Consider the following 23,657-nt stretch of genomic DNA (forward strand, 5'->3'; position numbering starts at 1 on the left):
TTTGTGTGTGTTGGGTGTGTCCTTGTGATCTTCCCAAAAGAATGTCAGTTCTGTGATAGCAGGAACTTGTTTGTGTCTGGGCCTCTCCCCCCCAAGCACACATACTTAATAAATGCTTATTGATTAATTAATTGCTTGGTCTTATGACCATTATTCACTCAGGCCTCCCTTCCCCCTTCTCTTCCAGCAAGCAGAAAAGATGGTGGCCTACCTACAGGACAGTGCCTTGGACGATGAAAGACTGACTGCCAAGCTCCAGGAGCATCGAGCCAAAGGAGTCTCCATCCCCTTATTGCATGAGGCCATGCAGAAGTGGTATTACAAAGACCCACAAGGAGAAATTCAGGGTATGGTGGGGTCCTTTGGCTTCCTCTTAGAAAGGCTCATCTCTCTCACATTTATCCTGTGGGATAGATGATCTGGGTAGCAGAAATGGTGATGGCTAGGCTCGTTTTGTGACATTGGAGGGCTGGGCTTTGCCAGAACCCTCAACACCCCTTAGGAGTTATTCGGCAGTATCCTCAGCTGTGCTTTGTCAGGGCCTTGGAGTGCCACATGTTTCTCTAAATGGACACTTATTTTTTGTCTGAAGTATTCAGCCACTGATGTTGGTGCCAGAGCACAATGATTATTCTTTCGTGCACTTTTGCTCACCAAAGTATCTTTGTCCTTTGAATGTTTCATATCTTATCCAAAGAGTTTTTCTGTTCTAATTGTATCACTGAAAGTATAGCTGCCTATCCATATTTACTTTGTTAGTTGGATCCTAATGTCACTGGCTATATGGAGAAATGGTTAAATAATTGGAGTTAGAAGTCTCAAGTTGCATACTTTATTTTCCTAAGTTTCTTTGCTTCTGGGGGACAAAAAAATACAAATAAAAAAATTTGGAGAGATTTAGAGCATTTGGATTTTATCATTCTTCCAGTTGTGCCTGGAATTATTGATAAGAAAGGACATTGGTGAGTTACTTGTCATCATCACTCTACTGTTTCTACTGTGTGTGATCTTAACAGATCACTTTAACCACTCCACCTCCCCTGAAACCCTTTAGTTTTCTCATCTGTAAAATCAGGGCCCTTAAGTAGATGCTGTTGAAGATCCCTTCTGCCCCTAACCCTTGAGCTGCTGGTTAGATGTTGACAGTCAAATAACCTAGACCTGAGCCCAGGTGTCTGAGCTTATACTGCTCTTCTATGCTTAGGTCTAGGAGAGGACGCCACCTCAGTGACCCATCAAGGAAGAAGTTTGTCTCCGATAGGGTCAGATTCTGGAAATGGCTGGTATTGGAATCCCTGACGTCCTTTTGTTTTGCTTGGTGATGTTGTAGGTCCTTTCAATAACCAAGAAATGGCAGAGTGGTTTCAAGCAGGCTATTTCACTATGTCCTTGTTGGTGAAGAGAGCGTGTGATGAAAGTTTCCAACCCCTTGGCGATATCATGAAAATGTGGGGAAGAGTTCCCTTTTCACCTGGCCCGGCACCCCCTCCACATTTGGTAAGTAGCCTAAAATTCATCTAAAGTACTCACCAAGTGATTACCCATTAATTTGGAAGTGGGAAGGCAAATTGTGGTGTACAAGTAGGATGTAATATTATGTAATGGGACCAAAAGGAATTCAGAGCAACATGCAAAAACTTATCTGAACTGATAGAGAACAGTGTAAAAACCAGGAGGACAGCTATACAGTGATCTCAGTCATGTAAATGAAAAGTCATAATACTTTGATAACCCAAAATCTTTATGTTAGTATTACCCGGGTTCCAAATGGAAGCCTGGGAAATTAGTTTCTTGAAAAGAGGAGTACAAGATTAGCTAGAGAGTCATTTTTTAAAAGGAGGTTTATAATTCCTTCCCATTCTCACCCAAAATCTTTGTTAAGATCCTATGGCACAATTTTCTTTATAGCATGGACAAAGGAAGCTTATAATCTGGAAATATCACTTTGTACTTAAAAACATTTCTGTACACACTAAACTCTGTACAGTTATTTTTATTCTAAATACCATATTCTTTTATTGCATTTTATTGCCAGTGTCCAGACCTTTTTGAGAGACCAGTATCTTATGTTTTGTGGAAAGGCATTGACTGTGTTTAATCCTGGCAGGATATTTAGTTTTTTAGAAATTTTTTTTTTTCCTGAGGCAATTGAAGTTGAGTGACATGCTCAGGATCACACAGCTAGGAAGTGTTAAGTGTCTGAGGGCAGATTTAAACTCAGGTCCTCCTAACTTCAGGGGTGGTGCTCTATCCACTGTACCATGTAGCTGCCCTTTTTAGAATTATTTTATGAATGAAGAAAGTTACTTTCTATCCTGGTTTGAAAGAATTTGTTTTAAGAAACTGTCATATAGGAGGGGGTGGAGAGTGGGAGGGAAAAATCGGAACAGAAGTGAGTGCAAGGGATAATGTTGTAAAAAAATTACCCTGGCATGGGTTCTGTAAATAAAAAGTTATTATAATTTTAAAAAAAAAATAACAACAACAAAAAAAAGTGTCATATAACTGACTGGTTAATAAACAACATCTGGTAGCTTTAATAGATCTGACTCTGGAAGATGATGGCTTTGAAACTAGGTTTTTTTGAGCATCATTTAGTTGAATCCTTGGAATATAAAGTAGATCAGATGAAGGGAAACGAGTATACTCATTGAGTTTTTACAAGATAATTATTCAATAGTCTTTATAGTTCTTTGTAATAGTTCTTTGTAGCTTTTAAAAGCTAGATTAACTAACTTCAGTGCTTTGACATTTCAGATTTCAATTCTCACCTGGAATACCATTTTAATCTTCTGTTAAGGTTATTGGATCCATCTTTGATAAAGCTGTCAAAATACCTCTCCTAATAATGTACAGGTCTCAGCATATCAACCCCTGTCGGTGCCTGTGTAACAGTTTAAATCCCTCTCTTCCTCCATTGCCTCCCAGAAGCCTTCTCAGTGGACCGTGATCTCTTCCTCCTCATATCCTGTTGTCTTAACTTCTCCTCCCCTCTTACCACGTGTGACCTAGTGGCCCTGCAGTCTTGGTAGAAGATGGGAGGTTTCCTAGCACCCAGCACCCCCTGCGGTGCTAGCCAAGGTCACCATGGATGTTTTTTCGTTATGTGGCTGCATTGCTGCCCTCTGGTGGACAAAGCCTCTGGCTGATTGTTCACCCCCACCCCCACACTAGAATATGAGTATTTTTAGTCAATCTGTTTTAAAATAGATCTTTTCTTAAATTTATAGTTGATTGACATAAACTACTTTAGTTGCTGAGAAATTTCCTGTTAATGTTTTTCCTTTTGAGGGAGTCCCTATGACCATCCTCATATAGGGATTTTGTTGTTGTCATTTATACTCTTGTGTAGGTTTTAATTTCTAGATTAAAAAAGTCTATTTCCATATAGTTTATCAGACATATTCAACCCAATTCTCAAGATATCCTCTTTAATACTCCCTTTTAAATTCCTTTAAAAATAAAAAAGGAATCTTTTTTTGTCTCTTCCTCTTTCAGGTGTTTGACTCATATGTTCCATTCTGGTCTCCCTCTTTTTTCAGGCCTTCACTAGCATCTCATCTCATTTACCAAAAATCTACTCATTTGCTCCTTAGTCTTGTCAGCCCTCATCCTTCTTTGACATTTGGCATTGTTCCATATTGTTGGATGCACGCTCTTCCTCAGCACTTTCTTAATGTTGCCTTTTGTGCTTTTGTTACCTCCTTATTTTTCTGACTTTCCTTCTTAATTGAACTTGCTGGTTCATTGTCGTTGTATACTTTAAGTCTGGAGGGCTGACAGTTTTTAGGCTTCCTTTTGTTCTCTCTCAGCTTTAGTCTTCACCAATCCCACTGTTCCCTATAGTTTCCATGTAGCTGATTTCCCACTGTGTTTAAGCCATTTGTTTCTTGGCAATAGTCTCCTAGCTTCAGGATCTCAAACAGTACATGCCTCCATTCCTGTCTTCCAGCCTCTCAAACCCCTCTTTCTCCCAACTTATCTAACCTTCTTGGTGTCCTTCTATTCCCCTGGGCTTGGTCATCTTGGATGTTCCTTTTGCTCTTACCACTCATGTTCTGGCAGTGGCCAGATCTTGTCAGATTTCCTCAGCCATCACCTATACGCACTGATGCCACGCTGGTTTAGACCCTCATCTTTTTTATACCTGCACAGTGGCCTACTGAACTGGTATCTCTACCTTCAAACTCTCTTCTCTGTCTAATCCATCCTTTAAGAAAAAAATACATTTTGTTGACTGCTGGTACCCCTTCCCTCTCATTAAATCCCCTCTTGTGGCAAAGAAAAACAAGCCAAAAAAATAAAGAAATCTGTGTGTGTGTTGGGGGAGCTGTTAATTCTTTAGTGAGGAAGGAGTTGTTTTTCATTTTTTTCATTAACTCTTCTTTTGGAGTCTTCATTACTATTTCAATTATCTTCCTACATTTTCTTTCTTTCTTTTTTTTTTTTTTTTTTTTAATAGCCTTTTATTTGCAAGTTAGATGTATGGGTAGTTTTACAGCATTGACAATTGCCAAACCTTTTGTTCCAATTTTTCCCCTCCTTCCCCCCACCCCTCCCCTAGATGGCAGGATGACCAGTAGATGTTAAATATATTAATGTATAAATTAGATACACAATAAATATACATGACCAAACCGTTATTTTGCTGTACAAAAAGAATCGAACTCTGAAATATGGTACAATTAGCCTGTGAAGGAAATCCAAAATGCAGGCAGGCAAAAATATAGGGATTGTATCTTCCTATATTTTCTCTGAATTCTTTGTTTTTGTCATTTTTTACTGTAGAATAATATTGTTATATTCAATTATGCTATAGTTTTTCCACTTCTTTCCTGACATGGTTGGTATCTAGTTTGTTTCCAGTTCTTTGCTACCACAAAAAGTATTTTTAAAAATATTTTGCCATAAGTTGATCCTGTGGTACCTCTATCTTCTCCTTTCTTGGTAGACATGATCTGTCCTCTGAGTCTTCTCCTCCTTAACTGGCTCCTTCTTTGTTAATTTTCATTTTGTGAGCTGAAATCTGAGTTAATTTTTTTGTGTGTGGTTATTATTATTATTAATTGTAAATATTTTCAATGTCTTTTAGATTTTATAATTATTTTGACATTTTCTTTTTACTATCCGTTCACTATCAGTCTTGTTGATGATATTTGATGCAAATATTTTTCTTTTAAACTCTTATCTTGCTTAAATATAGATGTATAGAGCACTCTGTGGAATATAATATAAATGCTTTTAAGGAAATCCCAACACAGATGCATAAGGCTACATCTTATTTAACTAAATAAGTTTGATTTTTAAATTGATATTATTCATACAAACACCTTTTATTTATTTATTTTTTTTTTTGCAATAAAACTGGTTTATCTTTTATGATCTCATTTTACCCTGGGGCAAACTATAGTTGTGAAAAATGCTTGATCTTACCCTTTTAAAAGTTTTATGTTATGTCCCTGTTTATTCAGCTTATGAATCTGTTTTGTGATTATTGTATTAAAAGATTTCATCCTTTCTTCCCAAAGCTGTTAAAATTATCATCTTGATCATGATCTCTTCAAAAATCTTTTTATTTCATTAAATATTTCCCAATTACACTAAATAGATTTTAACATTCGTATTTTAAGATGTTGAGTTTTAAACTCTTCCCTTTGTCCCTTCTCTTCCATCCTTGAGGAACAAGTAATTTGCAAATCAGAAATCTCCCATGATTCCTTAATGGTCTTGGATAAAGTCGATCTTCTGCTTATTGTTCCCTGGAATCCCAGGCTTCCCTAGTCTGATCAAAGAATATCTTTGAAGTATTATTTCTGTTCATTTCTTTAATAGGCTTTTCCTGCTAGTCTGGGCTTCTCTGTTCCCTGACATTACCATGAAATCTTCTGTTCATTAGTTTACTTCCTCCTCATCTCTTTTTATCCTTGCTTCTTCAGGTACATTTCGGGGAGGCTTCCCTTAAATTGTTTTGTTCCCGGTATTTTTCTTAACCAGGGCATTACAAGCCCTTTCAGAATAAGGATTATGCTATCACCAAATTTTCCTAGTTGGTGTCACTCTTAGAATACTGCATATTATGTAGTAAACATGTTAAAATCTGCTGCCTTTACTAATTAAGATTCTCTTATGAGCAATGAATACAGTATAACAACCAATTTTGTCCCCTAGTTAGGCCTGTAATAGGTGGTTGTAGGATAAGAATTTCATAAAGAGCTTGTATCTCCTTAATGTAGGCTCACCTACTCTTGAGTATTACCTTGCAAGGGAGAAAGATAGCATGTTTGTATGTGGTGCTTTTGGTCTTCTATTATGAATCTATTTCCAAATAAGGTTGCGTTTTATTATCTCTTTATGATTATTTTTATATTCTTTATATTTATTTCTTTTTATTTTTATATGTTATCTTTTGCATTTGACACTTCATTTCAGAAATTCTCAGATCCAGCAAATTTTTAAAACTAACTGAAATCACAGTTGAATTTTCTAGCATACATTAGTGCACAATAGAACTTAAGCTATGCTAATTATGAGTTTTTTTTTTTTTCCCTCTTGAGAAAAATTCATTGAAGTCTGCTATTACATGCTATTGCTGGGAGGTTTGAAGTTGACCCCTGACTTATGTTCAACCATTTGCCTTCTCTCTAGGATAATACAATCTGATTAAAAAAAGAAGGTGGTAGCTTTTCCCAATATTTGATAGCAGTTTTTTTCCTATAGGGAGAATTGGACCAGGAACGACTGACCAGGCAACAGGAGCTCAATGCCTTATACCAGATGCAGCATCTCCAATACCAGCAGTTCCTGATCCAGTAAGATACTGCTACAGAAATTAAGGAACTTAGTTCTGCCATGGCTCAGTGAAAACTCTGGTTGGGCTTGAATTTTGATCCAAAAAGACATTGCATTCCCAAGACAGAAAAAGGCTTTTTAGTTCAAGACTAGAGATTTCTAGCCTCATTAGCAGTGAGCAGAAATAAGTTTTTTATGCATCATGGAGAGGGAAAGAAGCAAGAGGGTCGTGAATAGAGTTGGGATAAAGAAGCAGAAAAAAGTGGAGGAGAAAGAAACAGGGGGTTTTCATCTAAAATAATTAGTAGTGGTTTTAGTTTTTATTTAGTCAGTTTTAACACCCAGAGGGTATTAGATATTTTCTACTGTTCAGCTCACACTCTGTTCTTTTGTCTAATTCTGGTTGCCACATTTTGGAAAGAAATTCAGAAGTTGTCATGTATCTTGATAATATTATGCCAAATCAGGACAACAAACATTACTGAATATCTATTTTGTTCCACGTACTAGGGGCAAAAAGAAATGATAGTCTCTTCCCCAAAGGGAATGGGGACAACATTTAGACTAGAGATAACTTTGGAAGAAAGACATTAAAATTAGGCATCACTGGGAAAGTTTTCTTATAGAAAGTGGGCCTGTAGCTGAGGAAAAGGGTTGGTAGCTAATCTGTTTCTGACCCTGAGAACATTGGGCAGCATGGTGTCAGGAAGGTCTGGGAGCTGGTGCCGAAGCCCTGTGCTGCACTCTGCCCCTTGGGCCATCTCGGTGCCCTGTGGGTAGTGGTGGGTGTCTGGGCTTCAGGTCTCCTCTCCTGGAGAACCTTGTTCAGCCTAGTTCAGCTTTCTCTTCTTTTTAAGACAACAGTACGCACAGGTGTTGGCCCAGCAGCAGAAAGCAGCCCTGTCATCCCAGCAGCAGCAGCAGTTGGCCCTGCTTCTCCAGCAGTTTCAGGCTTTGAAGATGAGGTGAGTGCTTGTGCCAGTGTGCTATCCAAAAGCATCACTTTTATTTCTTAAAAGGAGGTTCAAGGGATAAAACAGTGACTGACTTCCACAAAGAATGAATCTGAATTTACTTGGAGAGCATGTGATGAGTGTTTTGGGATTAGGATGGCCAGTGGATGGATAATTTAGATCACAAATCAGCCTCCTGCCTGGCTGGAGGAGTATTTACTGATAGTATTTTTGAGTTTCCCCTGGAAAAATTCCAAACCCTCTTCTGAAGCAAAGATGTAGCTTTTCAGGTGCTGCCAGCCCTTAGTTTGGTGCTAAATCAAGCCAGACCAAAAACTTGCAATCTAAAATTTAGTTTCTCCTTGTGCACACTGCTGTTACTTAATTCCCATTATTCTTCATAGGAGTCAGTGGGAAGAAAATATTTTACATAGTGATAACTCTCACTCATTTTTCTTCTGGAATTGGGCTGCTGCTAAAACTGTCCCGAGATTGACATAAGCTTTTCTCTTCTCACAGGGGCTTAATTTAGTGTCACAAACAAGAGAAAGTCAGAGCTAGCTTTTACAGAGCATGGAAAAAATTGAGATACTCCTTTGTTTGATGGTCAGCAGTGATGTGTTTAATTTTTTTTCTTTTTTGTAGAATATCAGAACAGAATCTGATTCCATCTGTCACTAGGTCTGTTTCAGTTCCAGAGACTGGCTCTATTTGGGAGCTTCAGTCAACAACTTCCCAACCTACAGGTAAAATGGTAGTCTTTGGCAGATGCCAAATAGTTGTTGCTGTTTCTGGATTGTGCTGGGCTGGTAAAGCCAAAGGGAGAGGGGAATTGGGGGGGGGGGGGTCATTCAGTTTTTTTAAATTTCCAAAACGTGTTTAAATCATCTCTTTTTTAACAATAAGTCACCTTTTGCTAGTTTTGATGATGTTGAACTGATGTTGAATAAAATATGAGATCAAGGCCAACTCTGTGTTTACATGAGAAAAGAATATCTTTTGGTAATAATAACATTGTTGCTCTTGGATGTCTACCTCTGTAACATATGCTCAGCAGTTCTGGAAACAAAGGTAACAGGCAGTGTGGAAAGGGGTCTTGATCCCACTTTATTTTTTCAGAGAGATTAGACTATTCAGGTAGTATTCTCCCCATCTGGCATTTGATAGTTTAAGGTAACTCTTTGTGCTTATGGTTACTTTATTGTCAGCAGACACACATAGTTGTAAGTGTACACTAAGCTGGGATGCATTGGAAAAATGCAGCGTGATTTTAAGTACCTGAAGGAAGCATCTGTCTTGTTAGCATCATGATGTACTGCTTGGTTGGGAGCCATAGAATGTTGGTCACTGTCCCTGAAGTTGTGGGCAGTGAAGTGGCCATGAGCATGCTGTACCATCTTCCAATGAAGACCAGCCCAGGAGGGTCCCAACAGTCACCCTCCCGCAGCTGGTGAGAATGGTGGGAGAGTCTTGCTTTTTGAGAGTAGAAAGTTGGATGGAATGGACCGTGACCCCTCTTGGCAACCCCACTGGCTTAACACAGCTAGTGGAAGGCCTCTGGTCCTGTGGAGGCTTTCTGAAGGACTGGGAATAGGTTCGCTCAGCACCAATCTGTGCTACTCAAAGGGACACTGCAGGTTCCTTGATGCACATTTGATACAGTGGGAAATCATGTGATGGAAAACAGGAGAGCCGTGCTTGTTGGTTTCCTGAAAGATTCTGCCCAGTTCCTTCTGAGGCATCTTACTGTGACCCAGCATGGAGTCACAAGGGCACAGGTTCTTTTTGAGACTGGTTCTGGTTTTTCAGAGTCCTCCACTGTGGATTGTGAGCTTTCTTTCCCGGAATCAAACCGGGAGCTTACTTAAATATTTCAAGTGTGACTCCTTTGGCCAATAGGTTTCCTTTCCTCAAAATATAGGCCAGATCTGTGTGATGAACGGGGCATGTAGCTTTTCTCTGGACTTGATTTAGTTGATCTATGTGTGTTGTAATCACTGTCATTTTTTCTACATTTTACAGTCTGGGAAGGTAGTAGTGTTTGGGATCTTCCTCTCGACACCGCGGCTCAGGGACCAGCTCTTGAACAGCTTCAGCAGCTTGAGAAGGCTAAAGCTGCCAAGGTCAGAGACTGTCATTCTTTAGTGCTTCGTCCACTTCTTTCAGTTCACATATCTGGTTCTCCCCCAGTCCCCAAAACAAATCAAAAAACCAAAACCAAAAAGAACAACTAAACACACTAACCACCAGCTGCTTACTATGGCCAGTAAAGCAATAAAAAAACTCTTGGTAGAATTAAAGATAATCACTTTTTAATGAGATCTTAGTGAAACTTGGCATCTCTCACTTTGTAAATATAAATAAAATGTTCTTGCCCCAAGGGGAAAAAATTATCACAAACCATAGTAATACAAAAGAATTACTCAGTGAGCCTCTATTTTTAATAGTTTTCTACAAACCTTTGTCCTTTAAAATAATTTGAAGATCATGGTGTTTTTGACTTGATAATAGGATCCTGGGCATGCTCAAAAGAGGCAAATTTGACATTATGGTAGTGATTTGCCAGAAGTTGGGTATTCCTCTATTAATCCGAAACTCTTTCTGGGTTCCATTTCTCCCTTACCCCTCTACTGGCTTGGTCATAGCTAGTAACTTAGCTTGTCCCATCCTCCAGTTCCCAAAGTGTGATTGTTGTCAGCATCACAGATAAGAACTTCAGAGTTCAAAGGTGCTTCCACACTCCTCTTGTCCAACGCGGGCCTGGCCGAGAAGTGGCCATTCAGTCTTCCTGTGTTGGAATGGCTCGGTTCCCAGAGAGCCCATTCATTCCCCTTAGATCACTGTCATTGTTGACAAGTTTGGTCTTGTTTGGTGCCCGAAGATGTTGTCGAGCATGTTGCCATGTAAGCCTGGATACGTGTCTGGGATACTTCTTAGTTGTCCTTTCTGCTCAGTAGTTCCTTTGTGCTCTCTAGAAGAGTACCCCAGAGGAACTAGTTTGCCTCTACATTGCAATGGAAATGATTATTTTTGGAACAGTCAGTGGATGTAGGAATTATGGGGAGGTAAAATGAGGTTGAAAGATTAGCCGATTATTGTTGGAGAACTTCAAGCTGTTATAGCTTTTCATTTATGGCTCCAAAAAGAGCTCATGAGAATTCTGACTAAGGGTGCCAATTTGAAGTTGTCTAGTGAATTATAGAACCTACCCTTTCTTGTCTCAGTTCTTTATAGTTTCTTCATGTAATTTGTGTACAGCTAGAGCAAGAGCGGAGAGAGGTGGAAATGAGGGCCAAGCGAGAAGAGGAGGAGAGGAAGAGGCAAGAGGAGCTCCGGAGGCAGCAGGAAGAGCTCCTTAGAAGGCAGCAGGAGGAGGAGAGGAAGCGGCGGGAAGAGGAGGAGCTGGCCCGCAGGAAGCAGGTGAGGAGGGTGCTCAGAGAGCACCCACAGAAGACTCTGATGAACCCCAGTGCTCACTCTCAGGATACTCTGAGGTGCCAGGCCATGGTTGAATACATTTATTGTCCTTGCACCTGAAAGCTGAAACTTCCTAAATTAATATGATGAGAAAGAGACAAGTTTCCATTTTATTTGCAGACCTAGAGTTTTTTTTGACCCAACTTGTAGAGTAGAAAAGTTTATTCTGAATTATTATAATTTTGCATTTTCCAAAAATGGGGATTTATGGCAGAAATGTTATTTGAATCAGCTTGGACTATGCCACTGTCTGATCTGTGTCAGCAGTTCAATGTGCCTGGCATATCATAGGTACTAAGCGTTTATTGTTTGGCTGATTATTCCATTCTTACGTCTTTTTTTTAAGGGAGACAAGGGGAATAAAGGGAATGATGACCAAAAAGAACACAGCTTTAGAAATCAAAAGGGCAGAATTAAGTACACATTTGACTATTCCTCTTACAACTGAGGAAGCATCATTAGAAACTCAATAGCTGTTTAAATTAAGTAAGAATTCTTACTTAATTTCTAGATTGTAAATATGCTATGTAGATAAACTTATATCCTTTAAAGTTGTATGTCTTTTTAAAGATAATTTTTGCTTTGTCTTGGATGTAAAATTATTTTTTAATTAAAGTTTTTAAGTTAGACATACAACAATATTACATATAACTAATTTTTACTGTTGATTTGATTTAGTAATAATAATAATAATAACATTAGAATTGTTCAGAGAGTTTTGTAAATATTATTTTATTCTTTATATCAGGAATCTAGTTTTTTTTTTAGAGCAAACTATTACAAAATATATATATATATCTGACATTGGCCATTCTACAAATAATCATTAAATATTTATGTCCAGAGGACTCTGCTAGGTGCTGGAAAGATGACAAAATATGGGTAAGAGGAGGTCCTTTCTATCATAGAACTCATGATCAGGAAGGGGATTATACACAAACCTGGATAATGTCCTTCCTGCATGGGATAACAAAAATCACTGCAACAGAACAAATTGCTGTGGCATCAGAGAAAACTTTCTGGAAGAGGGTGGGCATTTAGGTTGGGCAGATTTAGCCAAGGAATGCATGAAATTTTAGGGGGAAGGGGCAGTGGAGGATATTCCAGATAGAATAAGTAAAGACAAGCAGGTGGGAGAGCATAGCTCATTTTAGAATGGCATTGAGTAATTCGTTTGGCTTGTTTGTATAGTACAAATCAGGATGCACCGTTAGGATCATGGCCAGCTGAGAGAGAGCAGTGAAAGGGGTGAGCATGTGAGCATTGAGCATGATCATAAGAGCAACTTAGCAGTCACTCAAGGACTTTCCTTTTAGCCTTCTAATGTATTTAGTAGCTGTTTTTTACTTATGGCTACTTTCTCTCCTGAAGGAAAGTGATTCTGTCTCACAATTTCAGCTCCTGATAGAATTATAGTACTGGAACAGACTTAAAGCTGTAGCTAACCATCATAAACTCCCTGTCCAGTGTCACTCCAATGGACAAGTCAGCCACCTTCTCCCAAACCTTTCAGATCACATTTGTGACCGTAGGTGACTTAGAAAATTCTTTTAAAACTACATCCTTGAAGCTTCTGGTCTTCAGTGTAAGTTGGGTTTCTAGAGCCCCACGGGATAACTCACTTTTTACATGTGAGTCCTTAAGATATTGTGTAACAGCCAATTCTTTGCTGGCTTCACTATCCCGTGCTGAACTTTTGCTCATATAACACGATTTCTAGTCCTTTGATGGTCTGATGGTTCTGAACACTGTTCTGGATATATTTCATTTGTCATATGGTCCTCAGAAAGGAATACCCTTTATTTGTGTTTCAAGCATAGTGTTGTCCTTTCTTGTGTCCCTTTTCTGGAACCTACCATGGCTTTATTTTTTTGGCATCTACTCCCACCTGTTGGCTCTTGTTGAACTTACAGGCCATGAAAACCCCACGGTCATGTTTTCTGGTTCAAATTAGTCTTCTTTTTTAATACTGTGCCCCAATGAGCCAGCACTTTGGACTTCCCCTTTTCTGTAGTACTTTTTTCTGTTCTTGGAGACATAGGATCACTCATAATACTCCCCCATGTTTTTCATAACTTGGTCTATGTCTTTTTTCCAAATGGAGAATCAGCAGTACGGAGAATCTTCCTGCCTTCATTACCTAGCTCTGTGTTCTGCATGTTTTAAGGGTTCAGTAAATACTTGCTAGATGTTTGTTGTTCCCCCTCCTTCTTCCTATAATTCCATTCTGGGATTCATTCCTTGCTTCTCCTCCACCACATTGCCATGTTGACCCGAGCTCATCTTGCATGTTAGCACCTCCATAGTTCCGGTCACTGACTCATCTGTCCGGCTGCCTCGGAGTGCCTTCTCATAGTGAAATACCCAAAACTGCCTCTTGTCACCAGTGGGCCCTTCTCCATGCCTTATAAAGACTCAGCAGTCGAGAGTCGTTTATTCAGTGACTCCCTGTGATGTGCTAGGCACTCCCCAAAGGAACAAAACAAACCTCATTTCATTTTCTGTCAGAAATTGTGTGTGTGTGTGTGTGTGTGTGTGTGTGTGTGTGTGTGTGAGAGAGAGAGAGAGAGAGAGAGAGAGAGAGAGAGAGAGAGAGGAGAGAGAGAGAGAATGCATGTATATATTATTGCATTCCAAGTGAATTTCAAACAGTTGAAAAGCTGTCAAGAAGGCAGGACATGAGCACTTGGAGGTGTGTGAGCTGCATTTTGAAGGAAGTTAGCAATTCTCTGAGCTTGTGGTGAGGAGGAAATTTCTTCCAGGCATGGATGGAAGAGAGGAGAAAAGGGGGAGATGAGTGGGGGGCACTGAGGTGGGGGATGAAGGACACACACAAGACCCTTTTAGTGGGAAAGGGGCATAATATATGATGGTGCAAGGCAGAGAGGCTGGGACCAGATTCCCAGTGACTTCCCATCTGACCCTAGAGACATTGGGCAACCCCTAAAGAGCGATAAGGTCAGACTTGCCCTTAAAGAAGGTGCTGTGGCAATGAGAGGCAACAATACAGATTGGGGTGGAGGGGAGCTTAGATCGCAGCTGTGTGACTAGGATGTGGGGACATAATGTGGCGTCTGATGAGAACTTGTGAGGAATCGAGAACAGTACTGAGCTTATAAACCTGGGAGATGAGGTGGGTAGGGGTGTCTTAGAGAGGAATATGTTTGGAAGAGGAGGAATATTTGGGGGAGAAAGTTCTGAACTTCTGCTTTGAACATGTTGCATTTGAGATGTGTCTGCGATATTCTGATTGAAATGTCCAGTGAGCAGTTGATGCCATGGTCCTGGGGCTCAGGAAAGACACTATGGCTGGGTCTGGTCATTGGCAAAAAGGTGGTAGTTAAACCCTTGGTCACTGATGAGGTCATTGGAAGAGAGGGTGGCCCAGGTGCAGCCCTGGGGAATACGTAGAGTAAGGGAGTTGGGACCCAGATGTGAAACCAGCAGTCAGCGGAGTAGGAATCCCTGGAGAAGGAGGCTCGAAGGAGAGCATTGTCCCCATCCCAGAGAGTCTGTGGTAGCGTCAGATGCATCGCAGAAATCGAGGAAGTTGAGGCCTGACAAAGACCATCTGATTTGTGGAGGGAGAGACTTGGTAGCTCGGGGCCAGCACTTCTGATTTGAGTGATGAGGTCAGACGCTCCACTGATGCCAGGAATGATGGGGAGGGAGGTGGGGTGCCCTGGCTACATGAGTGGCAGAGGCCATCTGCATTCTAAGTCAGGCTGCACCCTTCGCTTCCTGCCACATTTATATTGCAAATTTGTGCCAATATCCCAGACTGCTTAGGTCTAAAATGGGAGCTTCAAAAACACAAGTGGAGATAACCAGGACTTTCAGGGCAGATGTAGCTTCTCCAGTTTCTCCCTGGGTAAATTTTATGATCTTCTTTAGTAGTGTGACGTGTTTGTTTATTGGGGGAAGAATTCTCCTGTGAGATTTACAGTTATTCATTAAAGGACTTGATAGACTTCTTCAGCATATTCTCATAACACCAATACAAAGTCTACTTCATCTTGGACTTTTAGACTTCCCATCAACATCCTTTTGTCCTTCAGGAAGAAGCCCTCAGACGTCAGAGGGAACAAGAGTTGGCCCTAAGACGGCAGCGAGAGGAAGAGGAACGGCAGCAACAAGAGGAAGCGCTTAGAAGGCTTGAGGAAAGGAGGAGAGAAGAGGAAGAAAGGAGACAGCGGGAAGAATTGTTACGCAAACAGGTGTGTTTGGAGAGTTCAGGGAATGGAGGGTTGTTCAAAGGAAGGAATCAGTAGAATGGTTTCTCATGAAAGCTGTCAATTAAGGAAACCATACCAGTAGCTAATTACACTCCTTAAAGGCAGTAGATTGACAACTGGAGGGAATTGTCCAAGATCACATTGGTCTTAGAATTGACATTAAAACCAGGAATTGAACCAGGCTCCTCTGATCACATCAGCACAGTGCTTGACACGTATGTTTGTTCCAACTCTAATCCTAGATGGGATTTTCTTGGCAAAGACACTGGAGGTTTTGTCATTTCCCTGGGTGATGGCTTTAGGCAGTCAAAGGTTTATTGATCTGCCCAGGGTCCCACAGCTAGGAAGAGTCTTGAGGCTGAATTTGAACTCTGGTTTTCCTGACTCAGGGTCCTGTGCATTATCCATTAAGCCACTCAGCTGTCTCATAGTCATTGACAGACCAATTCCATGCCTATTCTCCCTACCAACCACAGTACCTGCCTTTCTTTTGACCAGAAAAATATACCCCATATTTATTCCCTCTCTTACTTATTATTTCTGGGAGATATTGTAATAGGAATTTTTCAATGCAAGTAACTTTAAAAATTTTTTTTTATTTTAGGGTTTTATTTTATTTTACTTTAAATTTATGGAATAAAATAAGCATAACATAGTATAATTAAAGATAATTTCAGGTAAATTTTTTTTTTCTTTCCCCCAACTTTACCCTTGAGACTGCTACTACTAGACAAAATTGTCTATGTCTGTGTAAAGTCATTATGTACATAATTCTGTTTGTCTCATTCCTCTCTCTGGTGGATGCAGATAGCATTTTCCTTCATATGTTCTTTGTAGTTTATTTGGGCATTTATAATAGTCAAAATTACTTAGTTGCTCAAAGTTGTTCTTAAAACTGTATCACTGTTACTTTATACAGTATTCTCTTGGTTCTGCTTATTTCATTATGTGTTATTTTGTGTTAAGTTTATCCATGTTTTTTAAAGATCATTGTGCTCATTTCTTATAGCACAGTAGTATTCCATTACAATCATATACCACAGCTTCTTCAGTCATTTCCCAATTGATGGGCATCCCTACAATTTCCCACTTCAAAGAGAGCTGCTATAAATATAACATAGGTTCTTTTCCTTTTTCCCTAATCATTATTGGAAACCTAGCTGGTGGTATATAACTAGGTCAAAGAGTATAGGCAGTTTAGTAGCTCTTTGGGCATAATTTCACATTGTTTCCAAAATCAGGCTCATAGACCCACCAACAATGAAGATGCCCCAATTTTTCCATATTTCTCCTCCTCTTCCCTTCCTCTCCTGAAATATTTGTCATTTTCACCTTCAAATTATTTTAGCCAATCTGATAAATGTAAAATCTCTCTCTCTCTCTCTCTTTTTTAATAGCCTTTTATTTATAGGTTATATGTATGGGTAAATTTACAGCATTGACAATTGCCAAACCTCTTCCACTTTTTCCCCTCCTTCCTCCCACCCCTTCCCCCAGATGGCTGGATGACCAGGAAGATGTTAAATATATTAAAATATAAATTAGATACACAATAAATATACATGACCAAACCGTTATTTTGCTGTACAAAAAGAATAGGACTCTGAAATAGTGCACAATTAGCCTGTGAAGGAAATCAAAAATGCAGGTGGCAAAAATATAGGGATTGGGAATTCAATGTAATGGTCATCTCCCAGAGTTCTTTCGCTGGGCGTAGCTGGTTCAGTTCATTACTGCTCCATTGGAACCGATTTGGTTCATCTCATTGCTGAGGATGGCCAGGTTTCATTTCTCTAACCCTTGATGATTTAGTTCAGTTTTAAAAATATGACCATAAATTGTTTTGCTGTCTTATTGGAAAGCTTCTTGTTCATATCCTTTGACCATTTATCACATGGGGAATGACCCATACTCTTGAAGATTTGACAGAGTTCTTTATTTAGATATGAGACCTTTAACTGATGAACTGTTTATAAAATTTCCCCCCAATTTTCTGTTTTCCTTCTAATCTTGGCTATATTTATTTTATTTAGGTAAAACTTTTTAATTTAGTGTAATCAAAATTATCCATCTTTCTTGCTTATGCATAAATTGCTTACTTGTCCATAAATCTGATAATGTTCCATCTTCTCCTAATTTTCTATAATATCTCATATCTTAAGTCATATATTCATTTTGATCTTATCTTTGTTAAGATAAGTTCCACCATACTGCTTAACAGTTATTTCTACTGTTTCTTCAACGAGTTTACCAAATAGTGAATTCTCATTCCCAAAACTTAAATCTTTATTTATACTTGTCATATAGAAAGTTACTAAGATGATTTATTTGCTGCTGTAAATTATATGTCTATGCTATTCCATTGATCACTTTTTTATACTAAGCTAGTAGCAGATAGTTTTGATAACTACTTCCTATAATATAGTCTAAGATCTGTACCTGCTAAATATCCTTTACTTTTTTTTCATTATTTCCTTTGATATTCTTGACTTTTGTTCTTCCAAACTAATTTTATGACTCTTTCCAATTCAAATTTTTTCTTAAAATTTGGTAATTTAGTTAGGATGACAATGAATCTATAAATTAGTTTAAGTAAAATTAACTTTTAAAATCATAAAATCATTCCTTTAGTGCAATCACCAGCATTTACCTGGGTCCTGACAAATTTGAATTGTAAACCATAGTATGCTTTCAACTCAGCAATGAGAGAGGCTCTAATCTAATCCTTCCACTGACTTGACTTGATGTTATTTGCATTATTTATATTATTTGGAAACATACTGCTTGGTGTCGCTTGGCTTTTAAAAGTTGTTCCAGGTCTGTGATTCTGTATGACGTCATTTTTCTATAAGCGTATGGATTGCATAGTATCAAGACAGAGCAAAAGTTGAAGTGCTTGAAAGTGAGTCTAAGTTTGCAGCTGGTTCAGTAAGTCAGTTTTCTAGCAGGTAAAAAGACAAACTCAAGCCATAACTGAATATAGTCTTTTGAAATAAAATTTCTTTCAGGAGTAAATACCTTCCAAGTTGAGCCTTTTACAAGCCTTATTTAACCTTGTGATAAGTTGTTTTTGACAACACGAACCCCTTAAAAATGACTGAGGCTTTTTTTTTTTCTGGTGCTTTTATACCTTTATCTTTCTTTCTGGGAAGGAAGAGGAGGCTGCCAAATGGGCCAGGGAAGAAGAGGAAGCTCAGCGTAGGCTTGAGGAGAACCGATTGCGGATGGAAGAGGAGGCAGCCAGGCTGCGACATGAAGAAGAGGAGCGGAAACGTAAGGAGATGGAGCTCCAGCGGCAAAAGGAGCTGATGAGGCAGAGGCAGCAGCAGCAGGAGGCCCTGCGGCGCCTGCAGCAGCAGCAACAGCAGCAGCAGCTTGCCCAGATGAAGGTAAGTTGTGCTTCCCCCAAAGATGGAGGTCGGGGGGGCCACATCTTTGTGATCAGAGAGTGTCCAGTGTAGGGGAGCAGATAGGAGGAAACATTTCTGTACCAAAGAATACAGTAGAATAGTGATGCTAGGTCCTTGGAGCTCTGGGATAGGTGTGGGACAGTGATCTCAGTAGAGAAATAATTTTAATAATAATTAATAATAATTTTAAGTCATGGGGATTTGGATTTTAGGGAACTATGTATAAACTAAATAGGTTAAAGGGAGCTTTCTTTTAATGTAGTATCTAAAGAGGGGAGAAGTAGATAAGAGCCAAATCATGGAGAGCCTTTGGTGCCAGGTAGGGACCATGCACATTCTGCTGATAGTGGTTTAAAAACATTAAAGTTTTTGGAGCAGGGTAATGAGGCATGCAGGGGATTTTCCAGCTTCTGTTCTGTGGCACGTTTGGAAATGGGAGAACAGTTCAACTTACACTAAGATTGTGGTGCTAATTTGAGGGAGGGTTGGGGCAGGGAGCAGAAAAACAGTACAGTTAAATAAGTAAAGATGAAGGGAGAGGGCACGGATTTAAGACTTTCTCCACCTCGGATTGTCAAGGAGAATTATTGTCTCATTGACTTAGAAGGAAAGATGCTCAAGCTGATAAAAAGGTTTTTCTGCAATTCATGTCTAACAAATAAGGAGATTTGGGATTGATGTTTCAGAAAGAAATTCAAGGTTACATGTTGAGTCCTACTTTCTAGAGCCCCCACGCCAGGGTGATTAAAATATACCTTCCTAATGGAGAAGTGATAAAGTGGGACTCCTGAGGATAGTGAAAAAATAGAGTCCGTTTATTTCATGGGCTCTCCCCTTTATATAATGTAACAAAAACAACACTGTGCACGTGAAACTACATAAACAACTTGCTGTTGTATGTAGTTTGCTACCTGGTATCCCTCTTCCACCTGATATCACTGCTTCAATCTCAGCACAGGTTGTCACCACCCCCTGACTTCTCAGGAAGGCCAGGAGCCCTTAGAGGAGATGGGGAGCCGAACCAGGCACTGTCAGCCATTTCCCTCTGGCCTGAAGGGTCTTAAAGACCCTTCAGAGTTCCCTACTGACTGTGACCCTCTACAGTTACAGATTTTGATTTTTGGATTCACCTCTATGGAGGTGGGAATTGAGATGATTAGGTTGAACTCTTCAGGGGTGGGAGGGAGAATTGAAGCCCCCTTGGAGGAAAAGTTCCATTTTTTCCAGAGAACTCAAGTACCTTTTTTTTTTTAAAGTTGTTTTTATCCATCATAAAATGGTATGTGTCATTTTATAGACAGAGAAAATAAGAGAAGAAGGGATTGGGTGATGTGAGGAATCAATGGAAGAACATGACAGGGATAATCTGAAGGCTTTTTAGAAAGGGACATCTTTAGAAAAGAATGTGAGACCTGTTGTACATTTACAGACTTGGGAAGGGGGGATTGTTTGAAAAGTGAAGAGAATTAGGGCAAAATTGCTGTGAAACCCTGGAGTTGCTTTCCACGGAACTTTTTTCTGATGAAGAGAGGTGCCTTATACGTGTTTTGGGGACTGTTTGTGATGATGAAGTGCTGTTTTACTTTTTTGGCAATGGCCACATTTACTCACACATTTTTTCCCTTCTGCTCACCCTCACCACATAGTACAGCTTTTGAAAAGAAAGTTAACAAAAGTACATGACTGACTGCCCATAGTAGTAGCATTAAGTGCAGTAGGAAAAGTTCTTTTCTGGGAGAACACAGGCCCACCTTCCAGTCCCAGATTCTGATTTCCCCATAAGAAAGTCATTTAATTTGTTTGACTTTCCATTTTTTCATCTTTCAAAGGGGTATAATGAAATTTTAGCTGCTAAATTGAGCTATTTTGGAACTATTTTGCAAACACCATCTCGGTGTGTGGGCTGCTGTTCCTACCATTGTTTGAGCCTCAGTTTACCTTATCTAAAATGTTAATATGCTCACAGCTACCTTTCAGGGTGTTGGCAGAAGATTGATTTCTTTATAAACTTTAAATGTTAAAATTCTACATCTTGTCATCTTATTAACTTTTTTCTGAACTGAAGAGTCAGAGTTGGTGCCATTTGGGTGCCTTTACTTACTCTTTATTGTGCTCTGTCTTTTTAAGCGTTTTTTAGTGATCTAGATAACAGGCATACTACTTGTGAAAGCTGGAGATGACACAAAATCAGGATAGAAATAATATGAAACAGTATCAGGAACAAAAAGCCCTAAAATTCTGTATTTAAGGAGACTTACATTGATAGCATTTCATATCTAAAAAGACTAATAGACTCTGATTGCAGATTGAACCTGAGATGAAAAAATGATAGTCAAAAAATTCTCCATTTTGATCTTTAGTAAAAAAATGAGATGTCCTGTATTATGTACTTTTGGAAGATCATATGGTAAATTGGACTGTTTCATAGTAAGACAGTTATGATGGGCAAAGAAACTAGAAATCATGTTATGTGAAGAAAATTAAGAGGTGGTGACCATGAGGATGTGAGAATATTGTATTCAAATAGTAGAAACTGTCTTGGTAAAGAGACTTCAGAGGTCAATGAATAGACGGTGAAGAGAAATTTAGTTACATTGGAATCTTGACTAAGAATTAAGAATAATTTCTGATAATTAGAATGCTTCCAAAAAATGAATTATATTTCTTTGGGGATAGAAGAAAAGACTAGGGCACAACTTGTCAAAATGACTTATAAGAGATTCTATCATGATGAGAGATTGGACTACTAAATTCTAATGCTCTTTTAAATCAGTGTCAGGTATAAAGTAGATATGACAGGAAGCTTATGTTGAATGATCTAAGCCTTGGTGTCTTGTTTTCTGTCTTAAAAGTTCTTGTTTCATTTTTGCTCAGCTTCCGTCTTCTTCCACATGGGGCCAGCAGTCTAACTCTGGGGCCTGTCAGTCTCAGACAACACTATCGTTAGCAGAAATTCAAAAGCTAGAAGAAGAAAGAGAGCGGCAGGTTCGAGAAGAGGTAAGTTCTTCATATGGACAGTGCCATCAGTCTGCCAGATTTTGTGCTATAAACTGGCAGAGCCCTGAAAGGTAGGATTACCATAATTTGTCCCACAACAACTAGGAGCTCAAAAATGTTACATGATTTCAAAACGTCCTCTTGATTGAATGTAGATTAGTATAATTTAGATTTACCTTGAGGTACAGTGTGGCATATAACCACATGCTATAACCTCCCAGATGGTTTTATTAATGTTTAATCTTTGTACCAGAATTTTTATTCTGGTTATATTCCACAAGTGCATTTGGGAATTGCTTTAGACCTTGAGACACATTTCCTATAAAACCAGTGTTATTAGAGTCTCTGATTCACAAAAATCCATTTTGCCTCAAGGGTGGCAGCACTACAGTCTCTTAATTGTGGCTAGTTATATAATATCTAATTAGAACTTACCATAACTTATATTATTTCCATGAGAAAATGTATACAGAATGGTCCCACCTGGGATCCTGGGAAGAACTTGTACATAAGAAAGCTAAAAATGCTCCTTGTCAGTATGTGGTGGGCTGGCTGATTATGTAGCATAAGGTGTCCTGGAGATATAGACTGAGGTGGAATAATCATTTCAAACCAAATCTGGGGCTCCTGGAGGTAGTCTAGAACATGTTCATGCCCATGGAATATGGACCATATTTATAAGGGGCAGGAAGTGGGACCTCTTTCCCTGTCACCTAAGCAGACTGTTTGCCCATCTTCAACATGGTTTAGAGAGCTACCTGGATCACTGAGAAAAGTCACACAATTTTATTCTGGGTCTTTTGGCTCCCAGGCAAGGCTTCTGCTCATGAAAAAATGTTTTTTCATTGAAAAAACATTTCCTTGTTTGCCGGCCCTCCCTCAAACAGTTCTGGCACTTGAAGCATATATGACATCCTTTGTGTCTTGGCTCCCCTGTGCTTAGCTTGAGACCACAAAGAACATCATTTAATACATTGCCTTTTGAAATGGGCATCTTCTTTCTCATTAAAATATGACTGTGTTTTCTTTATTAAAAAATGGCAGCTTCTTTTGGAACCTGATTCTTTAGGGTACTTTGTAGCCTTCTAGGCCCAAGTTGGAGGAGACCTCTGAGACCTTCCAGGTCAGTTTCCTCATTTTTCAGAGGAGGAAATGGAAGTCCAAGGGAAAGGTGGGGAGTGAGTGTTTGAGGTGGAGTGGGGACTTGCCTCTGCTGTTCTTTTGGGAAGCTGTAACTTGTCTCATTGGGATTACAATATTTTTGGACTTCTGTAGGTGGGAACTTCATGTAGTGGTATAATTTTCTAACCTCTCTCAGACCAAAAGAAACTTGAAGGGACCAAGAATCGCAAGTAGACAGAGGGATAGTGTCCTGCTTTTAGGGAAGATAGAGACATGTTCCTGTTTTTGCTTTTATAGGTTACATTTACCCCCAGTGACAAAAAAGATTCTGCTTTTCAGGACTGGATTCTAGCTTCAAAGATTGATAGCTAGAAGGGACTTTGGAGGTCCTCTGGTCTAAACTCGGGATTTCATAGATGGAGGAAACTGGGGGTCTTGTAAAGGCTAAGTGGTTTGTTTATTCACACAGGTGAACATTTGAACCAGCTCCCTTAAACCCATTCTTCTTTAGATTATAGCCCTGGGACAATAGAGTTGCATTAGAGGTATAAATATTGCAGATGAAATGACACTATAGCTTATCAAGAAGTATTGAGATCACCTGCTCAAAAAATTTCTATTTTGCTATAGATTTTGTGATTAAAAACAAAAATAGTTAATGTACAGATAGGGGA

General features: G+C 39.3%; 1 protein-coding gene across 2 annotated transcripts in view; it reads left to right on the forward strand.

Moving 5' to 3' along the window:
* GIGYF2 (GRB10 interacting GYF protein 2) overlaps nt 1-23,657 on the forward strand; it is a 95,895-nt gene that overhangs the window by 56,022 nt on the left and 16,216 nt on the right. For both annotated transcript variants that reach the window (XM_031968171.1, XM_031968170.1), the window contains 10 exons: nt 188-347; nt 1,331-1,497; nt 6,718-6,809; nt 7,647-7,754; nt 8,388-8,488; nt 9,765-9,865; nt 11,001-11,162; nt 15,278-15,436; nt 18,607-18,843; nt 21,739-21,861. In XM_031968171.1, coding sequence (XP_031824031.1) covers nt 188-347; nt 1,331-1,497; nt 6,718-6,809; nt 7,647-7,754; nt 8,388-8,488; nt 9,765-9,865; nt 11,001-11,162; nt 15,278-15,436; nt 18,607-18,843; nt 21,739-21,861 — 1,410 coding nt within the window. The remainder of the gene's footprint in view (nt 1-187; nt 348-1,330; nt 1,498-6,717; nt 6,810-7,646; nt 7,755-8,387; nt 8,489-9,764; nt 9,866-11,000; nt 11,163-15,277; nt 15,437-18,606; nt 18,844-21,738; nt 21,862-23,657) is intronic.

The sequence above is a fragment of the Sarcophilus harrisii genome, chromosome 4 (assembly GCF_902635505.1).
Source record: "Sarcophilus harrisii chromosome 4, mSarHar1.11, whole genome shotgun sequence".
NCBI classification, from domain to species: Eukaryota; Metazoa; Chordata; class Mammalia; order Dasyuromorphia; family Dasyuridae; genus Sarcophilus; species Sarcophilus harrisii.